The following is a 25125-nucleotide window of genomic DNA, read 5'->3' as shown; positions in this document are numbered from 1 at the left end:
AAAACTATAGTACTGAAGGATTTTAGAGTCCTCATGCATAAATCTCCCAAAAATCTATCATACAACTTCAGCAATTGGAATGTTGGCCTTTATTTCAAAGGGAATGGAGTTTAAAAGGAAGGAGGGTTCACTAAAACTGTACAAGGCATAATCAGGTCACAGCTGGAATACTGTGAACAGTTTTGTGGCCGTTATTAAAGGCAAGATAATAAGCATTGGATGCATCTCAGAAATGGTTGACAAGGCTGATTACAGCCAGAGAGGGATTGTCTTATGAGGAGAGGTTGTGGCTGTACTTATTGGAGTTGAGAAGAATGAGGAGTAATCTTATTTAAATATATAAGTTTCGTAGGGGATGTGACAAAGTAGATGTAGAAAGTAGATTTTTACTCTTGTGGGAGACTCTAGGACCACAAACTCAAAATAAAGGGTTACCCTTTAAAGATAGAGATGAGGAGGAATTTCTTCTCTTAAAATGTGAAATTATTTACTTCAGAGTTGTAGTTGCTGGGTTATTAAGTATATTCAAGGCCAAGATAGACAGATTTTTAATCAGTGAAGGAATCAAGGTTTCTGGGGAAAAGGCCAGAGAGTGAAGTTGAGGATCATTAGATTAGCCATGGTCTCATTAAACAACAGTCGTCTTGAAGGTCTGAATGGCCTACTTTGGCTTCTACATCATACAGTCTTCATTAACTACTGCAGTGCTTAATGTAAAGGAACACCTACAGTATTGTTAGAGAGGGATGGATTCCAGGATTTTGACCCAGCAACAGTGAAAGAATGGCAATATAATTCTGAATCTGGATGGTATATGACTTGGAAAGAAACTTGCAGAGGGTGGTGGCCCCATATTTTTGCTGTACATGTCCTGATAGATGGTAGAGGCTGTCAGTATGGAAGGTGTTTTCAGACCAACTTTAGTGAGTTGCTCCAGTGCATCTTGTAGCTGGTACACAGCTGCTGCTACTGAGCATCAATAGTGAAGGATGTGAAATATTGAAGTTGGTGCATGATGCCAAACAAGCAGGCTGCTATGTACTAAATGGTACCAAGCTTCTCAAATGTTATTAGAGCTGTATTCATCCAGGAAATTGGGATATGTTCCATCATACTCCTGATTTGTGCCTTGTAGACGATGGACAGATTTCAGGGAGTCAAGAGGTGGACTTACTGCCAAATATCCTGAAAACAAATTAAACAAATTGTTGGCAGGCCTTTTGAATGTCCAAACGTCTTGCTGTTTTATTTCAGCTTGTATCAAGCCCAGGGGTCATGTTCTTAATTACGATTTCACTCACTTGTCTGATGACTCATGCTAACAAATATTGTTTATGCTCCATTTACATTTCACTGTACATATCCTTTCAGCTGGACTTTGGGAGCAATGCTATGAGTATTCAAAAAGAGTTACAGACACTTCTAGCAAGAAGCCAAAGAAGTATCTTGCTGGAGGTCACTGAAGCAAGTCCTAACATCACAACAGAAGAACTTGAATACCTAACAATTTTGAAAGGAACAATGTAATTTGCTCTATTAAATTTGATCAATGCAACTGTTCTGTAGTCTAAGAAATGTTAGACTTTTAGTCACCATAAAGTTCAACACCAAAGGTGATCATCATTACTTTGAGGCAATCTGGATAAAAAATATTTAGTCCTTTTGGTAATGTTCCTGGTGTATGTTATCATAATGTCAATGATGTATTAAAGACAAACTTAATTTCAGACATTGGAACACCATGTTTCAAAACATGCATGATATACAAATTGCTACTCGAGTTAACTATACTATAAAAGATGGTTTGGACTACCTCAGACATCCATATTGTGGATATTATTTGGGTTGTTCCAAACGCTTTGCAGTAAATTTATCTACCATTGCAATAAACTGATTAATATGCAAGTCCTTTTGCCAGATTTGCATTTTATCTGCACGGAATGGAAAGAACATCTTCTGTTTACCTAACCAAATGATTAGGGCAGTCATTCCTTATTTTGACTACTCCATTTCAAACTCTGTTCTTACAGGTCTTTAGCGATCAGCCCAACCTATATGCTGAATTTGGAGCGATTTCAGCCTCAAAGATAATTTAGTTGTAAGAATTCTAAAATAAAGTTATGGGTTTACAGAGAAGACTGTGAGACATCAATATGCTCAAGAGCTTTGGCGATGAGACGGTGGTCAAATATGAAGTGGGTTTCACAAGGATCCAAGGGTCTAAATTATCAATAAGGTTAGAATAAGCCTTCCAGCAGTTTAGTTTCACTTTTTTTAACTGGTTTGAATGTAACTCTTCAGCTTTGCACAAAATTCAGGTTTTCCCTGCCTCTGCTGATGTGAGGATTTTAAAAAACAGGATATTTCTTATGATGGTATCGAATAGTACAATCAGTTGAATGAGGGAATTTGATCTTAATATTTCTTTACATCATATGTAGAGGTTTTTGGACATACATTAGCCTTTCAACCATGCCTCAATTGTAATGGACTTGTTCTGATAACAGATTTGTGACTGGTGACTTACTGTCAAAGGTGTGCTGAGATAGATGTAGCAGTTGTCACTGAATCGTGGCAGGATGAATGAGAAAGCAGAGAATTACTCACATGGAGAATAACTTCAGAATTCCAAAGTGGAGACAGATTTAGACGTTCTACACAGGTTGAGTCATGAGAAGGTAGCATGTAATCAAGACTTTGGAGGCCACTGATTTATGTTTCATTCAAGAAGAATTTAACATTAAAGTATGTTATGCTTCAGTTATATTGGGTATTGATGAGACTGTATCTCCTATATGGTGGGCAGTACATCGCAGAAGGAAATAAATGCAATGAAAGAAGCTCAGAAAGTTTAGTAAATTGAAACCTGGAATAAGATGTGTATAATACTGTATTGACACATCCTCAAATGTCCACTCCCTCCACGGCTGCCACTCAGTAGCAGAAGCAGTCTGTACAATCTACAACATGCACTGCAGAAATTCACTAAAGGCTCCTTCCAAACCAACTGCCACTACCAGCTAGAAGGACAAGGACAACAGATATACAGGAAAACTACCACCTGCAAGTTCCCTTCCAAGCCATTCAACATTCTGACTTGGAAGTATATCACTGTTGCTGGGTCAAAATACTTGCATTCCCTCCCTAACAGCATCATGGGTATACCTACAGCTCATGGACTGCAGTGGTTCAAGAAACAGGTCACTACCATCTTTTCAAGGGAAGTGGGGGTGAAGAACAAATGTTGGCCCAGCTTACGACACAAAGTGAATGAGTGAATATTACATAACTGAGGAAAGATTGGACAGTTGGGCTTGTTTTCACTGGGGTTTAAAAAGTGAGGTATAACTTGATTGAAATATATTAAGACCCTGATTGGCTTTGACAAAGTTGACATGGAAAGGGCGTTTCCCCTTGTGGGACTGTCCAGAACTAGGGGAGACTTAAAAGAAATAATAGCCTTCCCTTTCAAGACACAGATGATTTTTTTTTTTGAGGGTATAAGACTTTGGGACTCTTTCTCTCAGATGACAAAGAAAGCAAAGCTACTAATTTTTTTTTCAAAGGCAATGTTAGATAAATTCTTGTTGAGCAATGGAATCAAAGGAGCTTACAAATTTACAGTACAAAGTGTAGGTGAAGCTAAGTTAGCTCAAACCACAGAAAAAAGATGGTGTGGTCTGGATCTCCTCCATTGGTGGCCAATGCAGCAATATTTACATTTAATTCCACATTATCAGTGCCCAATGATATATTTTATTTGATTATTGTGTGCGTGTTCTGGCTTTGTTCAAGGATGACCCTAAAGCTATTTATGCATTCCATTTATCACCTTCTTGGCAAAGAATTCCTGTTTTCAATCTTCTTTACCAATCAAGACATCAACAGGCAAAAGCATAAGTTAATTAAGAATGTTCCTGCTTGCATTGGAGGTACACTTTCATTCAACAACGTTCAGTTGCTTCTAACAAATGTGTTTTTGTCATGATATAAATGTCACTTGTTCACAGCTGCAGAGTTTCATGTGTTGAAACTAAAATGAGTTGGAAGATGAAAGCTGTAGGAGTCTGATGCCAGAATGACTATGTAAAAAGCTATGAAAATTGCAAAACCAGATGCTGGCGTTCACTAGCCCATGTTTTCAGAAGAACTTCAGGTGTCAAGGCTCAATACCCTATAAAAAAAAAGCCTGATCTATAGGCTATATTAGCAGTTTCAAAACTTTAACACACTTTAAAAATTGCCATCGTAACTCAGATTAATTTGAAATTTAGCAAAAAGTTAACTTGGGTTGTTGAGCACATTTTACTTCCTGTGGGAATAGAAAGTACCAGATTGATTTGTGGAGAAAGAATTTAAGAGAATCACTGTCTTTGACATAATGGTGTCGTTACTGAGCAGTAGGAGGGACTTAACCCCAATGATGTGAGACCACTGTAACCATGCTGCACTTTCCTCAACTGGGCCTTCCTGGTGTATATATCAGCAGTAATACCACTGCTGATTTGAATCACCACACCCAGTGGTAACAAGTTCTAAGGTTTAGCATTGAAACGGGGACATCAACTGAAAGTAGCATACACCTTTCCACAGAACAATAACTAGTTTTGTAGCAATAAGAAGTTAAGAGGAGTCCCACTTGTGTCTGTAAAAGTTCCATTTACAGAAAGGCTAGAATTATTGAACATTATTCACAGGATGGTGCTAGGCCAGAATTTGTTACGCACTCCAACTTGACTTAGAGGTGGTAGGTGATGAACTATCTCCTTGAATTGTTGCAGTGTGCGTGTGCTCCTTGAGAGTGCTGTTAGGCATCTCAGGAATTTACATTAGCAACAGTTCCAAGATAGCGAGTGGCTTGGAGGGAAGGATTTATGCAATCTGAAGAGAAAGTAGGAAACACTTGAGAGCAAACTTGCAGGCTATTCCCATGTGTTCCCATATAGGTTAACCAAGGAACACCAAGACACTTGTCAACTCTTCAGTCTTCATCCACTTCTGTATTCACTTTCTTTCAGCACATGGGTATTACAATGTCATTTTGCATGATTTTCTCAAGGAAAACAAGTATATGTCTTAGTATCTATGCCACCAACTCTCAGGTGGCTACAAAGGCTCTGGCTATTCTTCACCACTGCTGCCTTTCAAGTTACAATGTATCAACTCTGCTCATCAGCAAGGGAAATGTTTTACGGTGCAAGCATTCATACTGATCATGTTCTACAGGCAGGTTTGCAGGAAGCCACCTGCAGGACAATTATAACACAGGAAAAGACCATAGATGTTTGACAGGCTCTGGTAAACGGCAAGGTTGAAGGTAAAGCTGGCAGCAAGTCTCATTGTATATGCTCTTTGCGCTGTTTACTCAGTAATGCTTACTTGGCTTCATAAACTCGCCTGTATGTGATCATTCCAAAGGATGTCTTCTTGGAGGAAGAGGTCAGCCACACCCATCATTTGAAAACATCCTAATTCACAACTCCCACCAGAACACCATGTCATTCTAGAAGCAGCAGCAGCTCAGGCACACCCAGGAAGCAACAAAGTCAGATAAAGGTTCCAGTGAGTAAAAATTAGCGTGTTCAAAAACAGTTGCAGCTGGGAGGCAAGTTTTGATGCTTTTGCAAGAACGGTATGGCTCTCGCCACTGCGGACTTCATTTTGGGACTTCAAATGTTGGCAATACTCATGAAAGTAGGTAGAAGACTTTGTGAATGGAAGAATTTGTAACAGTTAAGAGAGAAATCACAAACTTAAGTCAATATTTATTAGAAGTTTAAGATTCCAGTTGCTCTTTTTCTTTTATCCTAACCAGGTGAGGTGTCTTCCATTCTCAGTAGTATCATTCTCATGTCCAATCACAGGTTTAAACCTTGAAAAATGAACAAGTTGTAAAAGACTGCATTGACAAAGGGGTCATCTTCCAGTTGAGTTGCTAATGGAGGCTCCTTTCGAGCCCACAAGTAGAATTAAAGCACTCGAGATGCAAAAAGAGTGTTTTCCTGATATACTGACTTAAACTCTCATTATCATTTGATTACGGAGACTTTGTTCACAGATATGCTGCTACCATTTCCTACGACAGAAAAAAGGCAGTGAGGCACATAAAAGAGGTCCTTCAGCTTCTAGCAGTGATAAACTTTCTTTAACACTGTCTTATTATAGAATACAGAATGCTGCAATCATTAATGCAGATCTTGTAAAACTGCATGCAGAACTCCACTTATTTCTCTAACCAGCTAAACAAGTCTTTGCAATGCCTTTGGCTCCGAGGAGGTGAACCTTGCATCAAGTAAGCCTCTACAAGGGCTGAAGTGCATCGAACCATAACAGGAACAAAGTGAGAGATAAGAGATAAATTCACACCACAAAGGAATCAAGAAAACGTTGAACTGGTTTGAAATCTTTATACAAAAGTATACACAGAAAGGAATTAGCAACACTGTTTCTTTCACCTCCCAATTTCATGTAGTATTTCAATATCAACAGATGAAACATGAAAATGTAACAACTTTAACTTAATTAGCTAATTTTCTTATTACAAAAAGTCCATACAAAAACACTACAGTGTAGCTACACTACTTAATGCAATTTGTGCTATCAATGCCCCAATTTCTTAAGTCTGTACATCAGTAACAATTTAGATAAACATACTTGTCAAACTCATCATGAATACAAAGGTTTCTTTGGACAGAGGACAGAATTTAAAAATACTTACTGCTAATTGTTTGTGGAATCACTGCCCCACAAAAAAAATGGTTTAAACTTGATTAAATGTTGAATCAAAAAAGGCCTCCTAAATAGTGCTGGTCAGCCATCTTTGATAAATACTTCAATAGCAGAGGACCAACAAGCAGCACTGGTTTTGCATGGAACTGCTTCTGCTCACACCCAGGTTCTCACTTAGGAGGAAGCAGACAGTACACAGGTAGGAGGGAGGGAAGCAGTTAACAATTGTGCTGGTAGTATTGAAAGTTCTACACTAACTTTATATCTAAATCCAACTTGCATATTCAAATTGCTGAACTGAATTTGAATGGCTATCACACAAGAATAGACATTGTAAAAACACTAACACAACGATTACCAGTTTGTGTTATGCACCATCTGTTAATTATAAATCATAGTCCAAGTTAGTCCTGAGTTAGCTCATTCTCACTGGGGATGTGGTTGACAGGTCCCCAAACGACCTCTAGCATTGGCTAGGGAATAGAACAAAAGATGATCCAGGCTTACAGCTTTCAAAGGTTTTCCAACAATTTCACTTAAGAAATGCTTGTAAGGCACCCAGCAGCAATGGAATTGAATACGGTTGTAAGGCGCTCCACGCCAAACATCACACCAACTCTCGCTTCTGGCTGACAAATGAAGAATCGCAGCAGGGCCAAAGACTGACAGCTGCTAGCATACATGGACAAAGGAATCAGCACAAGAACAGAAAATGGAGAGAACAGTGCAAAACAATTTCACCTAGAAAATATTGATACTTAGCTCAGAAATTACTGTAGGATGAGTGGTACATCACTGATTTTTGTTGAATGAAATAGTTTGGGACATAGAGACCTTTTATCTTTAGTTAACTTGACTAGGGAAACATTTGCATTGAATTCCATTCCAGCATTTTTAGAAGTTATTGACATCATAGTATTCAAAATATTTTCTAGCTTTGTAATGAGAACTGACAATGCTACCTCTTGGCCGTGCTGCAATGCAAAAATCCTCACACAAATTGGTCTCTAATATTTTGCACTGTAATTTTGAAGGACCCTGCACTTAAATCTTAAGGGGAATGTGGGAACTGCTGCAATCTTTTATTGCCCTGCTAAATAAACAAAATAATGAAGACCTGATGTATTACTTTCCTGGATGGCATATACAATTCTATTTTACTTTTGCCTGTGTGATTACCATTAGAGATATGGAAACAAAGAAGGTAGCACAGTGCTTAATTTTACAAGTCAGTCATCAACTCTTAGCCACCCTTTTTCATAATCCTGCAAGAGTTCAAGGTAGTACTGCCAGTCAGGTTCAGTGTCATATTTAACCTCGTACACAGTTTGTAAAGGATTCTGGTGCTTTTCATGCACTCGAACGACTACACCTTTATACCAGGATTCTGATTTATCCTTTTCCTCATACAGATGTCGTATACGTTTTCCCACTAAATTTGGGTATTTCTTGCCTTGGCGTTTTCTACAAGAAAGGGGTTTAGTTATTTTCTGATCCAGTCGTTGAGAAGTACGTGTTAATAAAGGCTTTCTCGCAGCAACAACCGACTTTAGCACTAAATTTCTACGCAGAGCAGTTTGCCTCGGTTTCTGAAACTTTAACCGCACAATTGAGCCGCGAAGATGCAGAACTTTAGATGTGCTTCTAGTTGGCCTCAGTGCTCCATTATTCTTTTTATTTATTGGCATTTGAGATTTTTTGATCTTTCTACTGCAGGAATTGTTTGTCCCTTTATTGTCCTCATTAACAGTCACCCGATTTAGTCGAACCACCAAAGTAGTGCCCTTCCTTTCAAAGTTGCCTTTCATGAGAGCCTTTTCATTGTAAATTCCTCTTCTTTTCTGTAAATTTCTAGGTTCTGACTGGGACACTTTGCTTGACTGTACTGTACCAGCATCTTGATCAATCTGTGTGCAGGATTTCTTTTCTAAATGGTGTACAGATTTTGGCTTTATTGCCTGTATAGATTGTGAACTATTGCTTGAATCAGTACATTTAGAGTTACAGTTTATGGATGATGTTATAGCTCTGATCTTCCTCCGTCTTTTCTTAAGGTTTGCATTATGTCTGGCTGTTGCGATTCCATTGTCAGGCTTCCCTTTTGAGCAAGCAGTGTTTGCTACTGTTTCGTTTCTGATGTCTACAGAACTAGGCTCTGCGCAATGATTTTCATTAGCATTCTTATCAGCTGGATTCAGAGTTGCTTCCTTCATGTTTTCATCACTTTGTTCACCTTGGTAAAAAGCAAAGAAAATTGCCCTGTTAATATTGCAAACACACAATCAAATGTTTAAGAAAAAAAACAAAAAAGTGCTACAGGATTCAAAACACTGGTTAACAGATACCTGCACTGGAGCATCTAGACCAACATGTGAAGGTAGATCTGCAAAAAATAAATTTATTTATAGTGATCTTTAACTATGAATGTAAGATTTAAGTCTAATATTCCAACTAGGTTGCTTCAATATTGTTTTCAAAGTATAAAATATTTTTAAGTATCAAATTGCTGGCCTATAACCAATATGACAGCTGCGTTTGACAAAATCTGATTTGACAAAACCTGGCAGTAATAATCTCAATGTCTGGCTTTCAATTTGAGGGACATAAAACCTATCAAATTCCAAACTGAATTTAGATTCAGGCTTGTATGCAAAGATGTCATAAAAGATTAAGACGGATATCCTCAAATCTTCACAAAAGGTTCTAGGATTCTCCAAAGTTTGCATCATATACTCATCACTGCAAGGTGTAAAAGCAGATTTCAAACTCAGCGTGCCAGCCCCAATTAATGACATTTGCTTCATGCAAAGGAAAGGTGAGTACATACAACCTTTTATTATCCCCATAGAGCAATTTTTGAAAAGAGAAACAAATGCACCCAATTTGTGACTAGGATGTCAAAACCTCAACCTGATAATCCCAACAGCAGGATGAGAGTTTGACATTAAACCATTATAAATGTAAACAATCCAAGACCAAAAGCTCCCAGTTTAGAGTAAGGTTTGCAGAAGATAAGAAATTTGCTATAAGAATAGTCTCATTCTTTGAATTACACAGGGCAATGCTCCTTGATGTATCATCTCTTGTGAAGTGTGGCACTTTAGGGGAATGGGAATTTAAAAGTTGAGAGCCTAGATTAATTTGCCACACTGCATATTTACTTGGATACTGAGGTCAAAGTACCTGCAATAATTAGTAACAAGATCAGAAATTGCTGGAAAAACTCAGGTCTGGCAGCATCTGTGGACAGAAATCAGAATTAATATTTCGGGTCAAGTGAAGGTTCTGAGGAAGGATCACTCGACCCAAAACGTTAACTTTGGTTTCTCTCTACAGATGCTGCCAAACCTGCTGAGCTTTTCAATTTCTGATTTACAGCATGTGCAGTTCTTTTGGTTTTTATTATGCAATAATTAGTACCTTAGTCTGACCATTTTTGCAGATACTTCAAGGTTACATATTTTAATGTTGGTCACAAATGCAGCTCACTTTGATTCCAAAACTGAAGGAAGACTGCCATGCAGACATGAGAAATTATGTGTCAATATTATTTTGTTGGAAGTGCCCAATCATGGAAACTATGTTCCAACGTAAAATCAGGACTGAAGAGAATAGGATATGAAGCAGTTACAACACCAAAACCAACGGTTTATTTAATCAATTTCCACCAGCCAGGAAGTTGCCATTAGGTCAGTTGCCAGTTTTACCTTTTCCATTGACTAGGTAAATTAGGAGGGTTGTAAAACGGATGTCTGACCTACTGCTGCTGACACTGGGCCTGGCAGGAATAGTTAAAGGTGACTTTTATCTTGCCTAGAAAAGCAATACACTGCTTAAATCAGAGCCATCAGATAAATGTTAGCTGGTCATAAAGCAATGTGATTTACTGAACCTCCAGGGCAAGATAGGAACTCCCAAATGAGATAATAATCCAGCTTTAAAAGCCAAATGGCTTAAACAAAGTAACCCCTACCCAGGAATCTATAGTATATTAGAATTTCCTGTTGGCAATGTTGTGTTGTACAAAATACAGCTGCAAAAGTTAGCTATAAAGAGTACAGATGGAAGAATAGGTGTAAGCACCTTCCTCTGAAGGTTTTAATAAATGTTCATTGCTCCTTAATGACTCACTGGACAGCTCGATAGACCTAAATAGATCAAGATGATCCTAGATTCAATTTCTGGTCTGAACTCAGTTTTCCGATCTCAGCTAGGACAGCAGCATTGTCAGCCTCAAGCTGCAGGCCTGGCAGGTTTCTGCTCCTGGTTGTTGCCCAATGTCTCTCTGCAAAGTAAACGTACGGATATTGGATGAGGGCTAAATAAGTCTTGGCAATGATCCAATCTTTGTTCCCAAAGCCCATCTAGAATCTAAGATGGGCATTTGAGTGACTGCCATATAGCCAAGATGTTGAACTACCACAGACAGCTACAAAATTTTCCCATTAACAGTCACTGTCTTCAAAAAGAGGAAGGTAAACTAGAAGCCATATAAACCACATTGACAGAGACAAAACACCAGCTCCTATTTCACATTGACAGCAACTATAAAGCAATAAGGGTATAATTACATTGTATAATGTTGAGAGAAGAATACAGCAAAAAGTAAGGCAGAATAAATGGTCACTAGCAGTGGGTAAGATTGGTGATGTAGGAGATAGTAGTCCAGCCTAATCAGTAATTCCTGGGCATCAAATACATCCAACACTCGATAAAGAATGAGTCTGTAAGAACTATGTAATGCATCTTGTATGAAGTGACTTGCTAGTTGCAATCCAATTTTTTTTTAAGAAACAGGCCCAGGACATAAAATTACCCTTGAATGGCATCAAGAAACGAACTGAACAGAAGCTAACTAGGGATTACAGCATTGGATTGAATGTCAAGACTAGAGGAAGAAACTAACTGGGAGCAGTGGGAAAGACAGATAGACATGCCACATTCAAAGAACAACATAGGATCTGTAAACAAAGATAGCCTCTGATGGAAATCTAGACACTCTTAGACTAAGCCAATAACAGGGCTGGCAATTTACAGTTCAATCAAGACAAGTGAGGGGAGGGAGGATGGCACATATCTGAGTGATATGACATGATAAATGTGGCCCAGAATAAAACCCACATTTCAGAGAAAAATGGCTGAGGGAACACTTCAAAACATGAAGTATTGGAAACTCTAAAATGTTATGGAGATAGTTCCTAATTATTTACAGGAATTTGAAATTCACAAACTGCAGTAAATGAGGGATGAATGGAGTAAACTAAGTAAAAATCAAGCTGCTGGAAATTGCCAAAAGGAGCTGTCAAAATGCTACCTCAGAAGCCCAGATCAAGACAGCTACCACCATGGTGTGCAAAAAAAAGTGTAAATGCTCACATCTCAATATTCTGTATTCTGCAACTCTTTGCCATTAGTCCAAGTAAGTTCTTTAGGATTTTACAAATAATTTAAGAATTCTAAAGTGACTTTCTGGTGCATTATTTTCTTTCAATTCTTATAATTCTGTCAAACTTGTCATTTTTCTCTCAGATGCTGTTGACACTACAGGCATTTGAAGTCCCAAAGGCTGACAATTAATAGCACCTCAAGAGTTAATAATCTGAAATATTACAGAGACACCTATAAATTAGCAAATGGATAAGATTGAGCAGATAGCTAAAGGAATTATGTAGTTCTGTTTCAATGGAAGGTGACACCAGAAGGAACTGCACTATTGAGCCAAATGGAAAGCAAGTGCCTCACATAGACTTTAAGGTAATAAGTGGATTGAGGTACATGGTAGAGAGGTTCTGATGTAAAAAGATAATATAGTTCAGTAACAGTAGAGGAACAGTCATGAAATTGAGCTTTAGGTATGCGGAGGTGGAATGTGATTAAGAAATATGGCATGAATATTAAATCTGAATAGCAGCACAACTAAACTTCTTTATACCGTTGAAAAGAAAGACATAGCACGACAGTCTTTATTGCAACATGACTAAGATAATCGGGACTTGAAGTCTACATGTACCAAGTTTTAAAAGACCCAGAAGGATTAGCAAGAAATTACTTTTTTAAAGATTTTTTTTAAGATTACTTACAGTGTGGAAACAGGCCATTCAGCCCAACAAGTCCACACTGACCCTCCAAACAGCAACCTACCCAGACCCATTCCCCTACATTTACCCCTTCACCTAACACTATAGGCAATTTAGCATGGCCAATTCACCTAACCTGCACATTTTTTGGACTGTGGGAGGAAACCCACGCAGACACGGGGAGAATATGCAAACTCCACACAGTCAGTTGCCTGAGGCAGGAATTGAACCCAGGTCTCTGGCGCTGTGAGGCAGCAGTGCTAACCACTGTGCCGCCCTACTAAATAATGAGTGAACATAATCAAAAGTAATCAGGCAGTGAGTTATTTTACTGTAGAGAAAGGACGTACGAATGGAGTGAGTGTACAGCTTTGGGAGTGGCAAAGTGGCAAATTGTATAACTGCAAATATTAACCAGCTAGGTAGTTTTAATGGAGAATCTTCTCTTTCATATAAAGATTGGGACATAGGCTACTACACATAAGAAAAGCTGTGAATTTCTTGAGTATATCTAGAATGGTTTTCTGCAACAATTCATCTCAGTACTAACAGTCAGGGATTCAATTTTGAATCGACTAATGAACAACCTAACCATGCATGAACATCTACCTAATAGCAATCATAATCCAATAGAGAATTCCAAAGAGGGGATCCATAAATCAGGGATGAGATTCTGGATTAACTAAGCCTGAATCACTACATTGAAGCAGACAATAATCACAGGGAACTAATGGGATAAAACTGGTCAGTAGGAAATGTTCAAAAATATTAAAGATACAGATCCAGTTTATACCACAAAGAACAATAACACTACCCAGCAATAAAAAGCATGGCTAAATGAGGCAACAAACAACAAGAACCTAAGTCTAAAAGCAGGAAAAAGATACACAAGAAAGTACCAATCTGGCAAGTAGAAAGGACACAAAAACAGCTAGAAGCTAAAAATAAAACTTTGAAGCTTTGTAACAGATAACAAAAACGTAACTGTGTAAATATAAAAACTGAAGGGATGTCAGCAGCGGTGTGAGTTGCTTGAAAGTTGATATTTGTCAAAGAAAATGGTGGGTATATTGATTAATTATTTTGCATCAGTAGCTATAGTTGAAGAACAGGTCAACATGTCAGATAGCCAAATTAACATTTGAGAATCATCAAATGTTCATGTAAGGCTGAGGCACTAATGAAGAAACTAGTGGAAGCTGCGCATATTTTACAGTTGGATGTTGGATTACAATTTCTGGTTTATATTGAAGACTCTGAACAAAATTCATACTCAATAGGAAAATAACTTTTAACTTAATAAGCTGAGTAGAATGTGCACATAATAGAGCAATCCTGATACATTTTCATGTATACCACACTGAACAGATTTGGATTTATGAGTTCAGTTCCCTAATCTTGACTGTTCTGGAAGGTGAATGCCTCATTACCCTTAAAAAGCTAGGAAAACAAAGGCTGAAACTGAGATAGTAAGAAAGTTGGAAAATGTTCATACGTGACAGCAAGAGACAGGATAGAAACTGGTGGAAAGGTGAACTCTTTGTGGTCTGATTTGAGCGTTCACTTGATTGTCCTGGATTGAATGTTTGTGTGTTGTTCACTGGAGCTCGAGATCCAGGAATGTTATGAATATAAGTTGCATTTTGGTAATCTAAGGTGATTTTAAAAAAAGCCATGTTGTAGGACAATGGTTCCAGGCACGTTAGCTGTGCGAGGTTACTTCATGACCTTTTCCACATAGTTTAGACTAGTCCCTCGTTATTTTGTACTGTGAAAAGGGAAGCTTATCTAGCCAAGGCAATTGGACTTTTGGCCTGGCTTGACCACTCTGATGTGCATGTAGCTTAATTAGTCAAGCATGCTCAGACTGATTTCTCTTCCTCTACAAACATTTTATTGCTGCTTACCTGATTAAGAACATGTGGCGTTTTTTGAAATCTCAGTACCAATTTCTGTCTCAAGACAACTTGTTTGCAGCAAGAAAGGGAGCACTCTTAGGGATAGGAGCTGGCGTCGCTACTCTGCTAATGGTTTTAAAACCCTAGCTCAAGCCTGGCTTGTAGGTATCTGTGTTATATTGTAACACTGGGGCCATTGGCAAATAAAGGTAATAATTTAAACTAAACTGTCTGTAAGAGTTTTATATTCCAGACTACCACAGAGTATGATCTCCAGGACGAACCAAGAGAGAGGCTTACAGGTCGAGTCCATTAAGGATTCCCTGAGCTGTCTTGAATAGGTACTTTAACATCAATCCTGGGCTATTAAAGGAAATAGGTGAGGACACTGAAATATTATAGTTTACGAAGTTCTCTCAATTCAGTAACTGTTCATTTGGATTGCAAAATTGCCTATGCCATCATATTTAAGAAATGTGACAAAAGGAAACCAGCTCAGTTAACCTAACATCAGCCATCTGGAAATCACCAGAGTCAAAACTAATAACAGGATTACTCAATATCTTAACTTTTAGTTGATCAAAAGAGTCCCAATTTTTTATAAAGGTAGATCACATTTGACAAGTCTGACTGAATTGTTTAAATAGGTTACTAAAGTAGAGAAGCAATGTTTTTGTATACAGTTCTCGAAGGCATCTGATACAGTCATCCAGAAGGCAATTGATCAAATGGATACCTGAATCCTAAGAATTCAGTAAAGAAGAGTGATCATGGATGTACTACTGTTGAGTTTGTAAGATTATGATGGTCAAAATATTAAATGAAACAAGATAGCAAGAGAGGACTATTTCCATTGGTTAGGAAGTATAGAACTAGGAGGGAATCTTTTAAAAAAAATTAAGAGCTCGATATTTCAGAAGTGAAATTAGTACAGGTTTAAAACTCGCACAAATAGCATTTGATAACTCCAGCTGAAAATCAACAGAGGGATTGACAGCTTTCTGCTAGCTGAAGATATTAAGCAGATACGAGGCAAAAGTGAGTATAGTCATTAAAATTACAGATCAGCTATGATCTAAGGGAATGGTAGAACAGGGTTTGAGTGACTAAATAATCCACTCCGGTTCTTGCAAACATTATTTAGACTGAAACACAAGTCAGCATGACAGAGACAGAGAGGGAGCACACAAAGAAAATTTGAAAATAAATAATAAAGGCAAACAAAACAAAAAGTTTAGAACTATTATACAATATAATGCTGACAGCTAACTCATATATGCTACCAAAGTCCTAGGAACAATCCTGCAGGTAGCTAAGTGGAGTTGGAAATTCCAGATTAATCTTCTTGAATACATCCAAGGTTGAGATGGGCAGATGTTGGATCTCTCAGGAAATCAAAAAATGATTCAGAGAGCTGGTAGGAAAGTCTAAAGTTAACTATGATCATACCAAATGGCGGACCAGGCTTGATATACTGTATGATCTTCTCCTGATCCTACTTCTATGTTCTTTTTTAAAAAATATTTTCGTTCATGGGATGTGGATGCCATTTACTGTTCATCTGATTGTGCTGGAGAAAGCATTAGAATAATAGAATCCCTACAGTGTGGAAACAGGACCTCTGAAGAGTGATCCACTCAGACCCACTCCCCCTACCTTATGTTTACTCCTGACTAATGCACTTAACCTACATATTCCTGAACACTACGGGGAATTTAGCGCAGCCAATTCACCTAATTGCACATTTTTGGATTGTGGGAGGAAACCGGAGCACTCAGAGGAAACCCACACAGACACAGGGAGAATGCGCAAACTTGGCACAGACAGTTGCCCTAGGTTGGAATCGAACCCAGGTGCTGTGAGGCAGCAGTGCTAACTGCTGAGCCACTGTGCCGCCCATTGTCGAGCTGCCATCTTGAACAACTGCAATCTTTGGTGTAAGGACAGCCACAATGCTCTTCAGAAGGAAGTTCTAGGGTTTTGGCCCAGCAATTATATAGTCAGCAAATTGTAGTCATTTTGAGAACTTGAAAAAGTAACTTACAAAGTATAATGTTTTGAAATGATGTAGCACTTTTTCTTAAAGAAATAATATTCACTTTGGTAACACAAAACTGAAACATTCACCATTCTTAGAGACAACTACTCACAACATTAACTTTCTACTCTCAAAGGACTAGCCCATCAAGGTTTTGGTAGCACTTAGTAAGCCATTGTTTTACTGGGCAAAACAAAAATGATGGTGCAGCACCAGCAGTTTGGAATACTGCATAAAGGGAAAAAAGCAGTTGTAGGGAAATGTCTCTTCATCACCTACAGAATGTGTTATGTATCCAAAGAAGCACTAGCTCCTTCCTATGTCCTCCACCCAAATGCTGCCCAGTGAACAAAACAGTAAATTGAATCACTGGAGGGTGATATTCACTCACACTCAGATCCCTAAAAACTCAATCAGGCCATCACATTGAAATGTGCACTTCTTTCCAAACTGCAACTCATGACCAAACTTGTTTTATTTTGGAAAAGTAAACATCAAAGTGGTCACCCAATTCAAAGATAACCTGGAATAAACAATTATACATTCTTTCCCATCCATAAAAAAAATTAACATCACTGTTTTTTGCTTAAAACATGAAAGCCCAGTCTTTTCAAATCAAAAGGAATTAAAGTAGGAACAAATATTTTAAACAGGGACAATTTAATACTGTCTGTTCAAAAGTAACCTGCACCACAGTTATAAGACAAGCTTTTACAACATATGGGTTTATGTGGAAAACTTCTACATGGGATATTTTTCAGAAGGCTGGTCAGTTCCAGTTTCCAAGTTAACTGTTTGACGGCTGTTATAGTATTTCTGCACCAAAAGAAAAGTAACAAGATTAGTTTATCATTAGTGATGACAGGTTTAATAAACTTATTCTAGAAGATGTAATATTAGTATTTTTAATCAGGAAAAAATAGGAAATGTGCACTTTGCAATAATGTGCAGTATGCAGAGTTAACAAGTTAATTCTTACAAAGGCAAATAACTGGACATTTGGGAAGTGTGATGAAAAATGATAGGCAAGTTTAATAGCTGGTTTAGAAGTGATATTAAGATGCTGGGCTATATTTATGTAAAGAGATAGATTGTTCATTAAAGTGAAAAAACCCTTATTTTAGCACATGGAGTTTTCAAAAATCTTCAAGTTACAAAGAATAAGGTCATTGCTCAAGATTAGACGGCCCTTAAGAATTTTTTTTTTTGCACACATTAAGAGTTTAAACATACTCACCAAGACGAATTTTCACACAAGAATGCCACAGAACATCCAGCAGATCTTGATAGATTTCAGGTAACTGCTTTAAGGAAAGCAGCTTGATTAGTCTGGAAGAACACCTTTGAAGCTGTAACTCTGTCTGCAGTTTCTTCTCCTCTGAAAGAGTCGTTGGTCTTAGTTCTATTTTGTGCTCCTGGAAAACTTGATCAATTGTTGCTCCCTTGAGGCTGGAAAATAATTTCTCCTTCACTAAGTATATTGGAATAAAAATTGTGCCAGCCCTTATTACGTGGGGAAATGGGCACGTTCTGGAATAAATATAGCTTTCCAAGTAGGAAAGTAATTTTTGTAGGGTCTGCTGGACGTGGCCATAGTTGCGCCAAATTTCTTTTGCTTTCGACATCTTCAATGCTTCAAAGCTTCTTGTACCATTTTTTGACTTTATTGAAGACCTCAATTTTGGAGTTTCCTTCTCTTCAATGTCCCGCAAACATGCACACAAAACCTCTTCAGAGGTTTCAGCCACAGACTGGGTGATCATGTCACATAGGGACTGATGAAGATGTACAAAATAATTATAAGTGTCAATCTCGTTCTGCATTAACTTGCCATTACAGGCCGAGTCCACTGTGGTTTCACAAGATATCTTGCTAGGTTCAGGATTAGAATTCATAATTGATTTAACCACATCAGGTAATATTCGCTTCAGAGGTTTCAGGGGTCTCAAAATTAAGGCAGAGGGATCAACTGATCCAATCAAACTAATTTTTTTAGCTTTAGTAATGTCTTCAGATGGCAGAGTTGAATTATTTTCACCAACCTTTGGAGGGGCGGGTCTCAGTATTTTATATTTATTCATTTCTATAATAAGGTGGTCACTTACTTTGCTGGATTCATTAGAGGGTGCAACAACTGCCTTCGTTCCGTGCTCTTCAGATGGCCATGTGCTTTCACGTTTCTCTTCAGTACTCTGAGATTCTATAGTATTTTCTTTTTCATTTGATATTTCATTTGTACTTTTCAATTTTTCTCTGGACTCACCAGAAACCAGGGCATGTTGAATAACATTCAAAGGTGGACTTTTTGATTTAGTACTTAAGTCCAAGGCCATTTCATCTTCCATTTTGTTCATCCCAAGCTTTCTATCACCACTGTGAACCATACACCTTGCACTATTACTACTTTGCGGAGGTAGGCCCTTATCAAGCCTATTGAATTTAGGAGAAAGATTAATCCCCTGATGCTGAACATCTAAAGAGTTCTTCGTGCTTACTGTTTTCCTAAGCTCATCCTCAGATGCACCTTTTTCATTTGTAGATTCTAAACGCACAGAAGCATCACCTGTTTTCAGTTCGCCATTCTTGGGTTGCAACTGACTGCTATCTGTTGCCAGTCTTTTAGGGCCAGGTGTACTGGAATCCAGATCTATGGCACTATCACTTCCGCTGCTTTGAGTTTTATTTTTCAAAGAACATGAACATGATTTATCACAATCTAGTTCGCAGTTTGGACATTTTGAGAAGAACAGACCGGTGGCTTCCAGGTAGGCTTTGTAGGGTGCCAAACTGAACACATTGTTTATGACTGGCATAGGAGGGGAAGGAGGTGGGGTTGCTCTCTTGCTTTCATTAGACGCAGGGGAGGAAGCAGGCGAGAAACTAATCACAGATGTTTTTCTGGTTGGACTTAAAGTGTAGCTTTTTTGTGGGCTATCCAATCTGACTTCTACTGGTTTATTATTCAGGATCTCAGGTTCTTTACTGAATATAGACCTACCTTGATCACTTTTAGGGGAAATGTGGATGCCTGGGCTATGTTCTTGCAGATAAATATCCTTTGGTCTTTGGTCACCTGGGGAGCCAGCAGGTCTCTCAAATGGCCCCTTCAAGTGTTTGCCAGATAGTACAGGGTGGAAGGCACTGTGTTTGCTTATCAACTGCTGCGGACCAGTATATTCCGTATTATAAAGAGTATTTAATGAATTGTAGCACCGTTCATTTGTTTGCACAACGATGCGAGGCCTGAAACGCAACAGGTCTGGTGAAAGATGCTTTGCATTAGTTGGATCTTGGAGAGATGAAGCAACTTTGTTTCCAGGAGGACTCTGTTGCTCAAACTCAGTTGAGTGTGTTGCAGGCTGTGATGCAGGATGCATCAAAGGACCAGTCACAGAGATACTTTTCTGTTGCTCTGGTGGCGGAGGAGGATGACGAGCAGCATACCCAAAAGATTCAGATGGTTGTGCATAAGGATTCTCTGAAACAAGCTGGCTTGCATAAGGGGAACTGGGTACAGGCATCCGCCCACTTGCCCCTGGCACTGGGTAATTTCCCATTTGGGCTTTGTAGCTATGTGGATGTAACAATGAGTAACTACCCACACTTTGCTGGTTTGAAATAGTGTTCAGAGAGTGCAAAACCTTTGGTTGAATTGGCACTGGATATTTCGGTGGTGATGGCTTATCACGATACAAAGATGGTTGCATCTGTTGCCCTTGAGTCGTCCCAAATGGATGTAAGGGAGCTTTCTGTAAGTCTTGGATGCTATGTATGGATGTGCCGCTATGACCTGGTACAGTTCCATTAGAGTTTTCATATGAAAGCAGAGGATATCTGGGATCTTGTAGAACACTACTAGTGTAAGTTCCATATCCTCGACATAGGGGTGAACGCACTCCAGGTGATTTCCCAGTTTCTTTGGTGATTCGGCCCACAGAGCTAATCTGTATATTACCAGATCCACTATGCAATGAATTATTTTTTGCAAGCGGATTAGCATATTGCTGGCTGTGCATCAGTTGACTGTTATTCACAATTAAACAACTGGAAGTAACAGGAGGTGGCATCCTCCATTCAGTTTCCTGTCCTCTTCTATAAAAATGATCTGTTGAATTTTCCAAAGAGAAACCAGCTCCTGAACAACAGACACTATTCCTATACACGGGTTGTGGGAATGCTACATTTGCAGAGTTACCAACTGCAGATAAAGCAGACGAATGTAAACTGTGTTTTCCAGCTGCAGAAGAGCAGAGCACAGCTGGGAGATTTTGGCCTTTTCTCAAATTCTTCTGCCGTTCAACGAAAGTGACCCATTTTGATCGAACATTCATTAAATCTTTGACCAAGTCAAGTTTATCATTTGCGTTCACAGATGGCTGAAATGGTCGGGATACAGTTTCATGTTCTGTCTGATATGAGCGATTGTTGAGACTTGAAACTTGACCTGGTGGTGACTGGGTGTTTGGACCACCCATATGATGCACGTATGGTCGGGCCTGGTTCCAGATACCTTGTGAATCTGTTTCATCACGATTTTGAAGATGATATGCTAAATAAGATCCAGTGTACTTGAGGGGATTTTCAGCAGCATAACTAGATAGGGGACTGTGTTTATAAAGTCCTGTTGATAACCCATTCTGATCAGTCTCCAATCGTGGCATCTTACTACAAATAAGCGAGTCCATGCAATCAAGACTTCTTTTATTGGCCATCATGATGGTCCAAGACTTTTAACTCCAGGTAAAGGGAAAGAGCCTTAACCAGAAGAAATAGAATAGAAAGTTAAAATTAAAACAGATTTGTGATGCTTTAAAAATGCATATCAGTGAAAATAACTGTAGAATGCACACACTAAAATGGAAAGTGGAAGCCTGTACAATTATAGAATTGTTTCAGAGAGATTTTTAATATTATTTCTTAACTTCAATGGATGTTACTTGATAGACAGCAAAGTGTCAGATGATATAGAAGAATACAAACAAAATAAGAAACCCAATAATATGAACTAACATGCATTGTTAATTATTCAATTATAACAACTACTAGGATAGTCATTAGCCCTGCTCATTTACTGGAGCAGTACGTGCAAGATGGACAGTGCGTAACGCAACACAGGGACTACCTATGCATCAATGTTTTGAATAAACCCAAACATGGTCTGCTGGAATCGACATTTGTCTAGGATTCTTAATAGTAACACAAGGGGATTTAGTCACTCAACATAATTCATAACATAGTTGGTTGGTAGTACAGAATTCAATCATTGCTGGAAAGAGACATTCTGTCAAAGTTTTTGTTTTGTATTCATCAGGACAATTTGTAAGAGTTTGAATTTTAAACCACAGGTTAGCAAATTTAAACAATGCCTGGCAATTAGCTGTCACTTATTAACTATCACATTCTCCAAGTCAACACCTCTATCAGAGAGCATTTGCCAAACAATTAGAACACTCTTCAGTATAAATGTTGGTTTCTCTCTTAACTTGGTGTCAATTAATTGTCATAAGTGCAAAATGAAAAGCTTCAAAATGTCTTTTCAATAATTCAAAACAGTGAATCAAAAGACTCAAGTTTTTCTGACTTTTTGTAAACCTTTAAGATAAATAAGATCCAACCCATTCTCTTTGTAACAATTATTTGTATTTTGCCACTTTTATTGACTTTATTAGAATTATAATGAACGACAGATTTTACAAGGAAATGGCTTCAATTCTCAATAAAGTTAAGTGAGGACCAGACACAGGTAGTGTGTCTGGTCATAAAAACAAAATACAATTTACCATAACTTAAACCATAAATTAAAATCACAATTACCTGCTCAATTGGTAACATGTTAATCCTCTAGTGAACAAATTTGCCTTAATTCCATTAAAAAAATCTGATTACCTGAATCATTTACATGATGAACCTGTCCTTTCTGCTTAGTGGTCAGTCAAAAGCAATTCATTTGTATTTTATAATGAATGGTGCTGGTTTAGCTACCAATCTATTACAGTTCTTAACATACTTGCCAACTAGATTTACATAAAGTTCTGAAGCACAAATGGTAAAACGCGAAAATTAAACAATCTATTCAAAATTGCAGGCGATGAAATATTCAAACAAATATACACAACTATTATATGCCCTTTACTTAATTTCATGTTCTCTCATATCGCCTTACAATCACCATATTTGCAACATAAAGACACTCATGCTTAAATAGCTTTCCTTTTAAGAAAAGATTTACTTTTAAATCATAAGTTAAAAGTCATCCCCTTTGTAGCTTTTCACATGAACCTATGGGGGAAAATGTGCTTAGCAAGGATTGTCTCTCAAAACTGGACTGAATAGTAATCACAAACTCATAACAAATGAAGAAGGTACTCAGCAGACCTCCTATCTTCACCACACTTAACTCCATGATTTTCTTAAGGCTATTTGTCCAGGTTGATACTTTGTGACTATAAGGCTAAATAAATATTTAAGGGCTAAAGAAATATTTAAGGCCTTCTACTATCTCACTGAAGGCACATCTAACAATCGGCTCTGAAAATTCTGCTTACACCGACAACTACGACAAACTCCACCCACAGCAACTGAGACAAATTGCACATACAGAACACTCTAAAAAGTCAAATTTTTTGTATCTCCCAATGCTAGCTTCACAAAAGTGATCAGTTCTTCCATGGGTCATATCTCATACACCAAGTTTTGTTAAAATCCACCCAGACGTTTTTAAGGTATGTTGTTCACAGGCAGTAATGAAAACATTCTCTCTCCCATTGAAGTTATTCATTAGCATTGCAGAGATGTGTGCAAGTGACATTCCATTTAAAAAATAAAAAACTGAGTCGAAGCATTGGACAAACTGTTCTACAGCATTTCTATAAAATGCCAAAGACCTATCAACAGCTGGGATCTCAATATAAGACTCTTTGAATTTGGATCTTTGAATCCAATAAAGACCCATTTGAATTGGAAATATTAACAACAAAAATGCAGAGTACTTGCAAAATATAGTGCAAGCACTTTGTAGTAGGCGCAGTCAAGGCTAGATTGAGTGTATAATTGTGAATCTATAGTCAATGGTGTTGTTACATGAAATGTCAAAAGCTTCACATTAGGTTTGCATCTACAAGTCTTAAATATTACAAGAATCAAAAACATTTTGATGTGGTCATGGAAACCTATTAGAATCTAAGCTAACTGGCTTGATTACAAAACTGTTATGTATCTCTATGCTGTAAGACCATTTGAGATCTATCTCTCAAATAAATGAACGATCTTCATTCGAGTTATTTTTTTCTACTTCATTTGAACACAGATTGCTGAAAGGAAACATTTTTTGTAATTGCACAAGACAGTGGAGTAAAGATAAAATGCTATAAAATTAATAAAAATAATCTAATAAAAAATACAATCTCAAACTGAACCCAAACATTTCACAACCTGTTTATAAAAAGGTTTACATTCCATGATGCAGTTTTTCCAAATAACCACTAAGTGGCACACAAATCCTAAGCTAAACCTTTCACTGCAGAACAGATTGATAAAGGCACGTTCACCAAATGCACTTTGCTGTCAAGGAGGTCGGACTGTGAATTTACTGTGTCCCCTCTGGAAATGACATGATTTTTCAGAACTTCAGTTGAAGCATAGATGACCTATTACATTTAGCAACTTTTAGTAGTGACTCTAAATATTATTGTGCTTAATCACAGAAGAAAAAATATAGACTTAGCATATTACATACAAGAGTGTCAAGCATGGGGTCTTCCAATACTCAATGTATTCTCAACCAAGTTTATAAATGAACAAATCAATCTCCATTTATAAAAATGCTCCAGTATACGGCATGCAGCTCAAGACCACAATAAAAATACAAGCTATTTTGATCTTAATTTTTATAGTTATTTAACAAATATTTTCGTGCACTTGGTTGTCCAGTTTATTACAAACATTAAAAATGCAGCAAAATTTAAACTTTAGATTAACCTTCTATTGGTTTATAAACAATAATCATAAGATCACAAATAGCAAAATTACATACCATTATAGACCTTTACTAATATAATCCATTCGCTCCTCAAATAATAATACATGCACAAATAAGTCAGCTCATCAGAAACTTAAGGGAATTCAATCTACGACCTGTACTAAAGCAGAAGCAATAGCAACTGAAAAGCCTTTAGATGCTGCATGCTGCCTATTTGGCAAAGGAAACAGACTCGTGACAATCACTGCAGGATCAGCCAATAACTAGCTGCCAAGTACGCTTTTTGAAGAGCAGCTATCAGCACAGGTTGTAAATATTTATTATCCACCATTCACTATTAATCTAACTCTAGTGACTTAAACATATATCAAGCAGGTTAAAAAAATTTAAGATAAGCAAATGTAT

At 37.8% G+C, this 25125-nt stretch overlaps 1 protein-coding gene across 10 annotated transcripts in view; it reads right to left on the bottom strand.

Moving 5' to 3' along the window:
• Window positions 1-6387: 6387 nt before the first annotated feature.
• Window positions 6388-25125, bottom strand: part of c33h15orf39 (chromosome 33 C15orf39 homolog) — a 90288-nt gene continuing 71550 nt past the window's right edge. For 5 of the 10 annotated variants that reach the window (XM_072553083.1, XM_072553082.1, XM_072553084.1 and 2 more), the window contains 2 exons: window positions 17980-21497; window positions 6388-8962 (listed from right to left, as the gene is read on the bottom strand). In XM_072553083.1, the coding sequence (XP_072409184.1) occupies window positions 7959-8962; window positions 17980-21457 (4482 nt within the window). In that variant the 5' untranslated portion in view covers window positions 21458-21497 and the 3' untranslated portion in view covers window positions 6388-7958. The other 5 variants (XR_011953495.1, XM_072553085.1, XM_072553088.1 and 2 more) reach the window with 5 other exon arrangements.

The sequence above is a fragment of the Chiloscyllium punctatum genome, chromosome 33 (genome assembly GCF_047496795.1).
Source record: "Chiloscyllium punctatum isolate Juve2018m chromosome 33, sChiPun1.3, whole genome shotgun sequence".
Lineage (NCBI taxonomy): Eukaryota > Metazoa > Chordata > Chondrichthyes > Orectolobiformes > Hemiscylliidae > Chiloscyllium > Chiloscyllium punctatum.
Note: the sequence above shows the minus strand (reverse complement) of the source record. Positions and strands in the feature narration are given on the sequence as shown.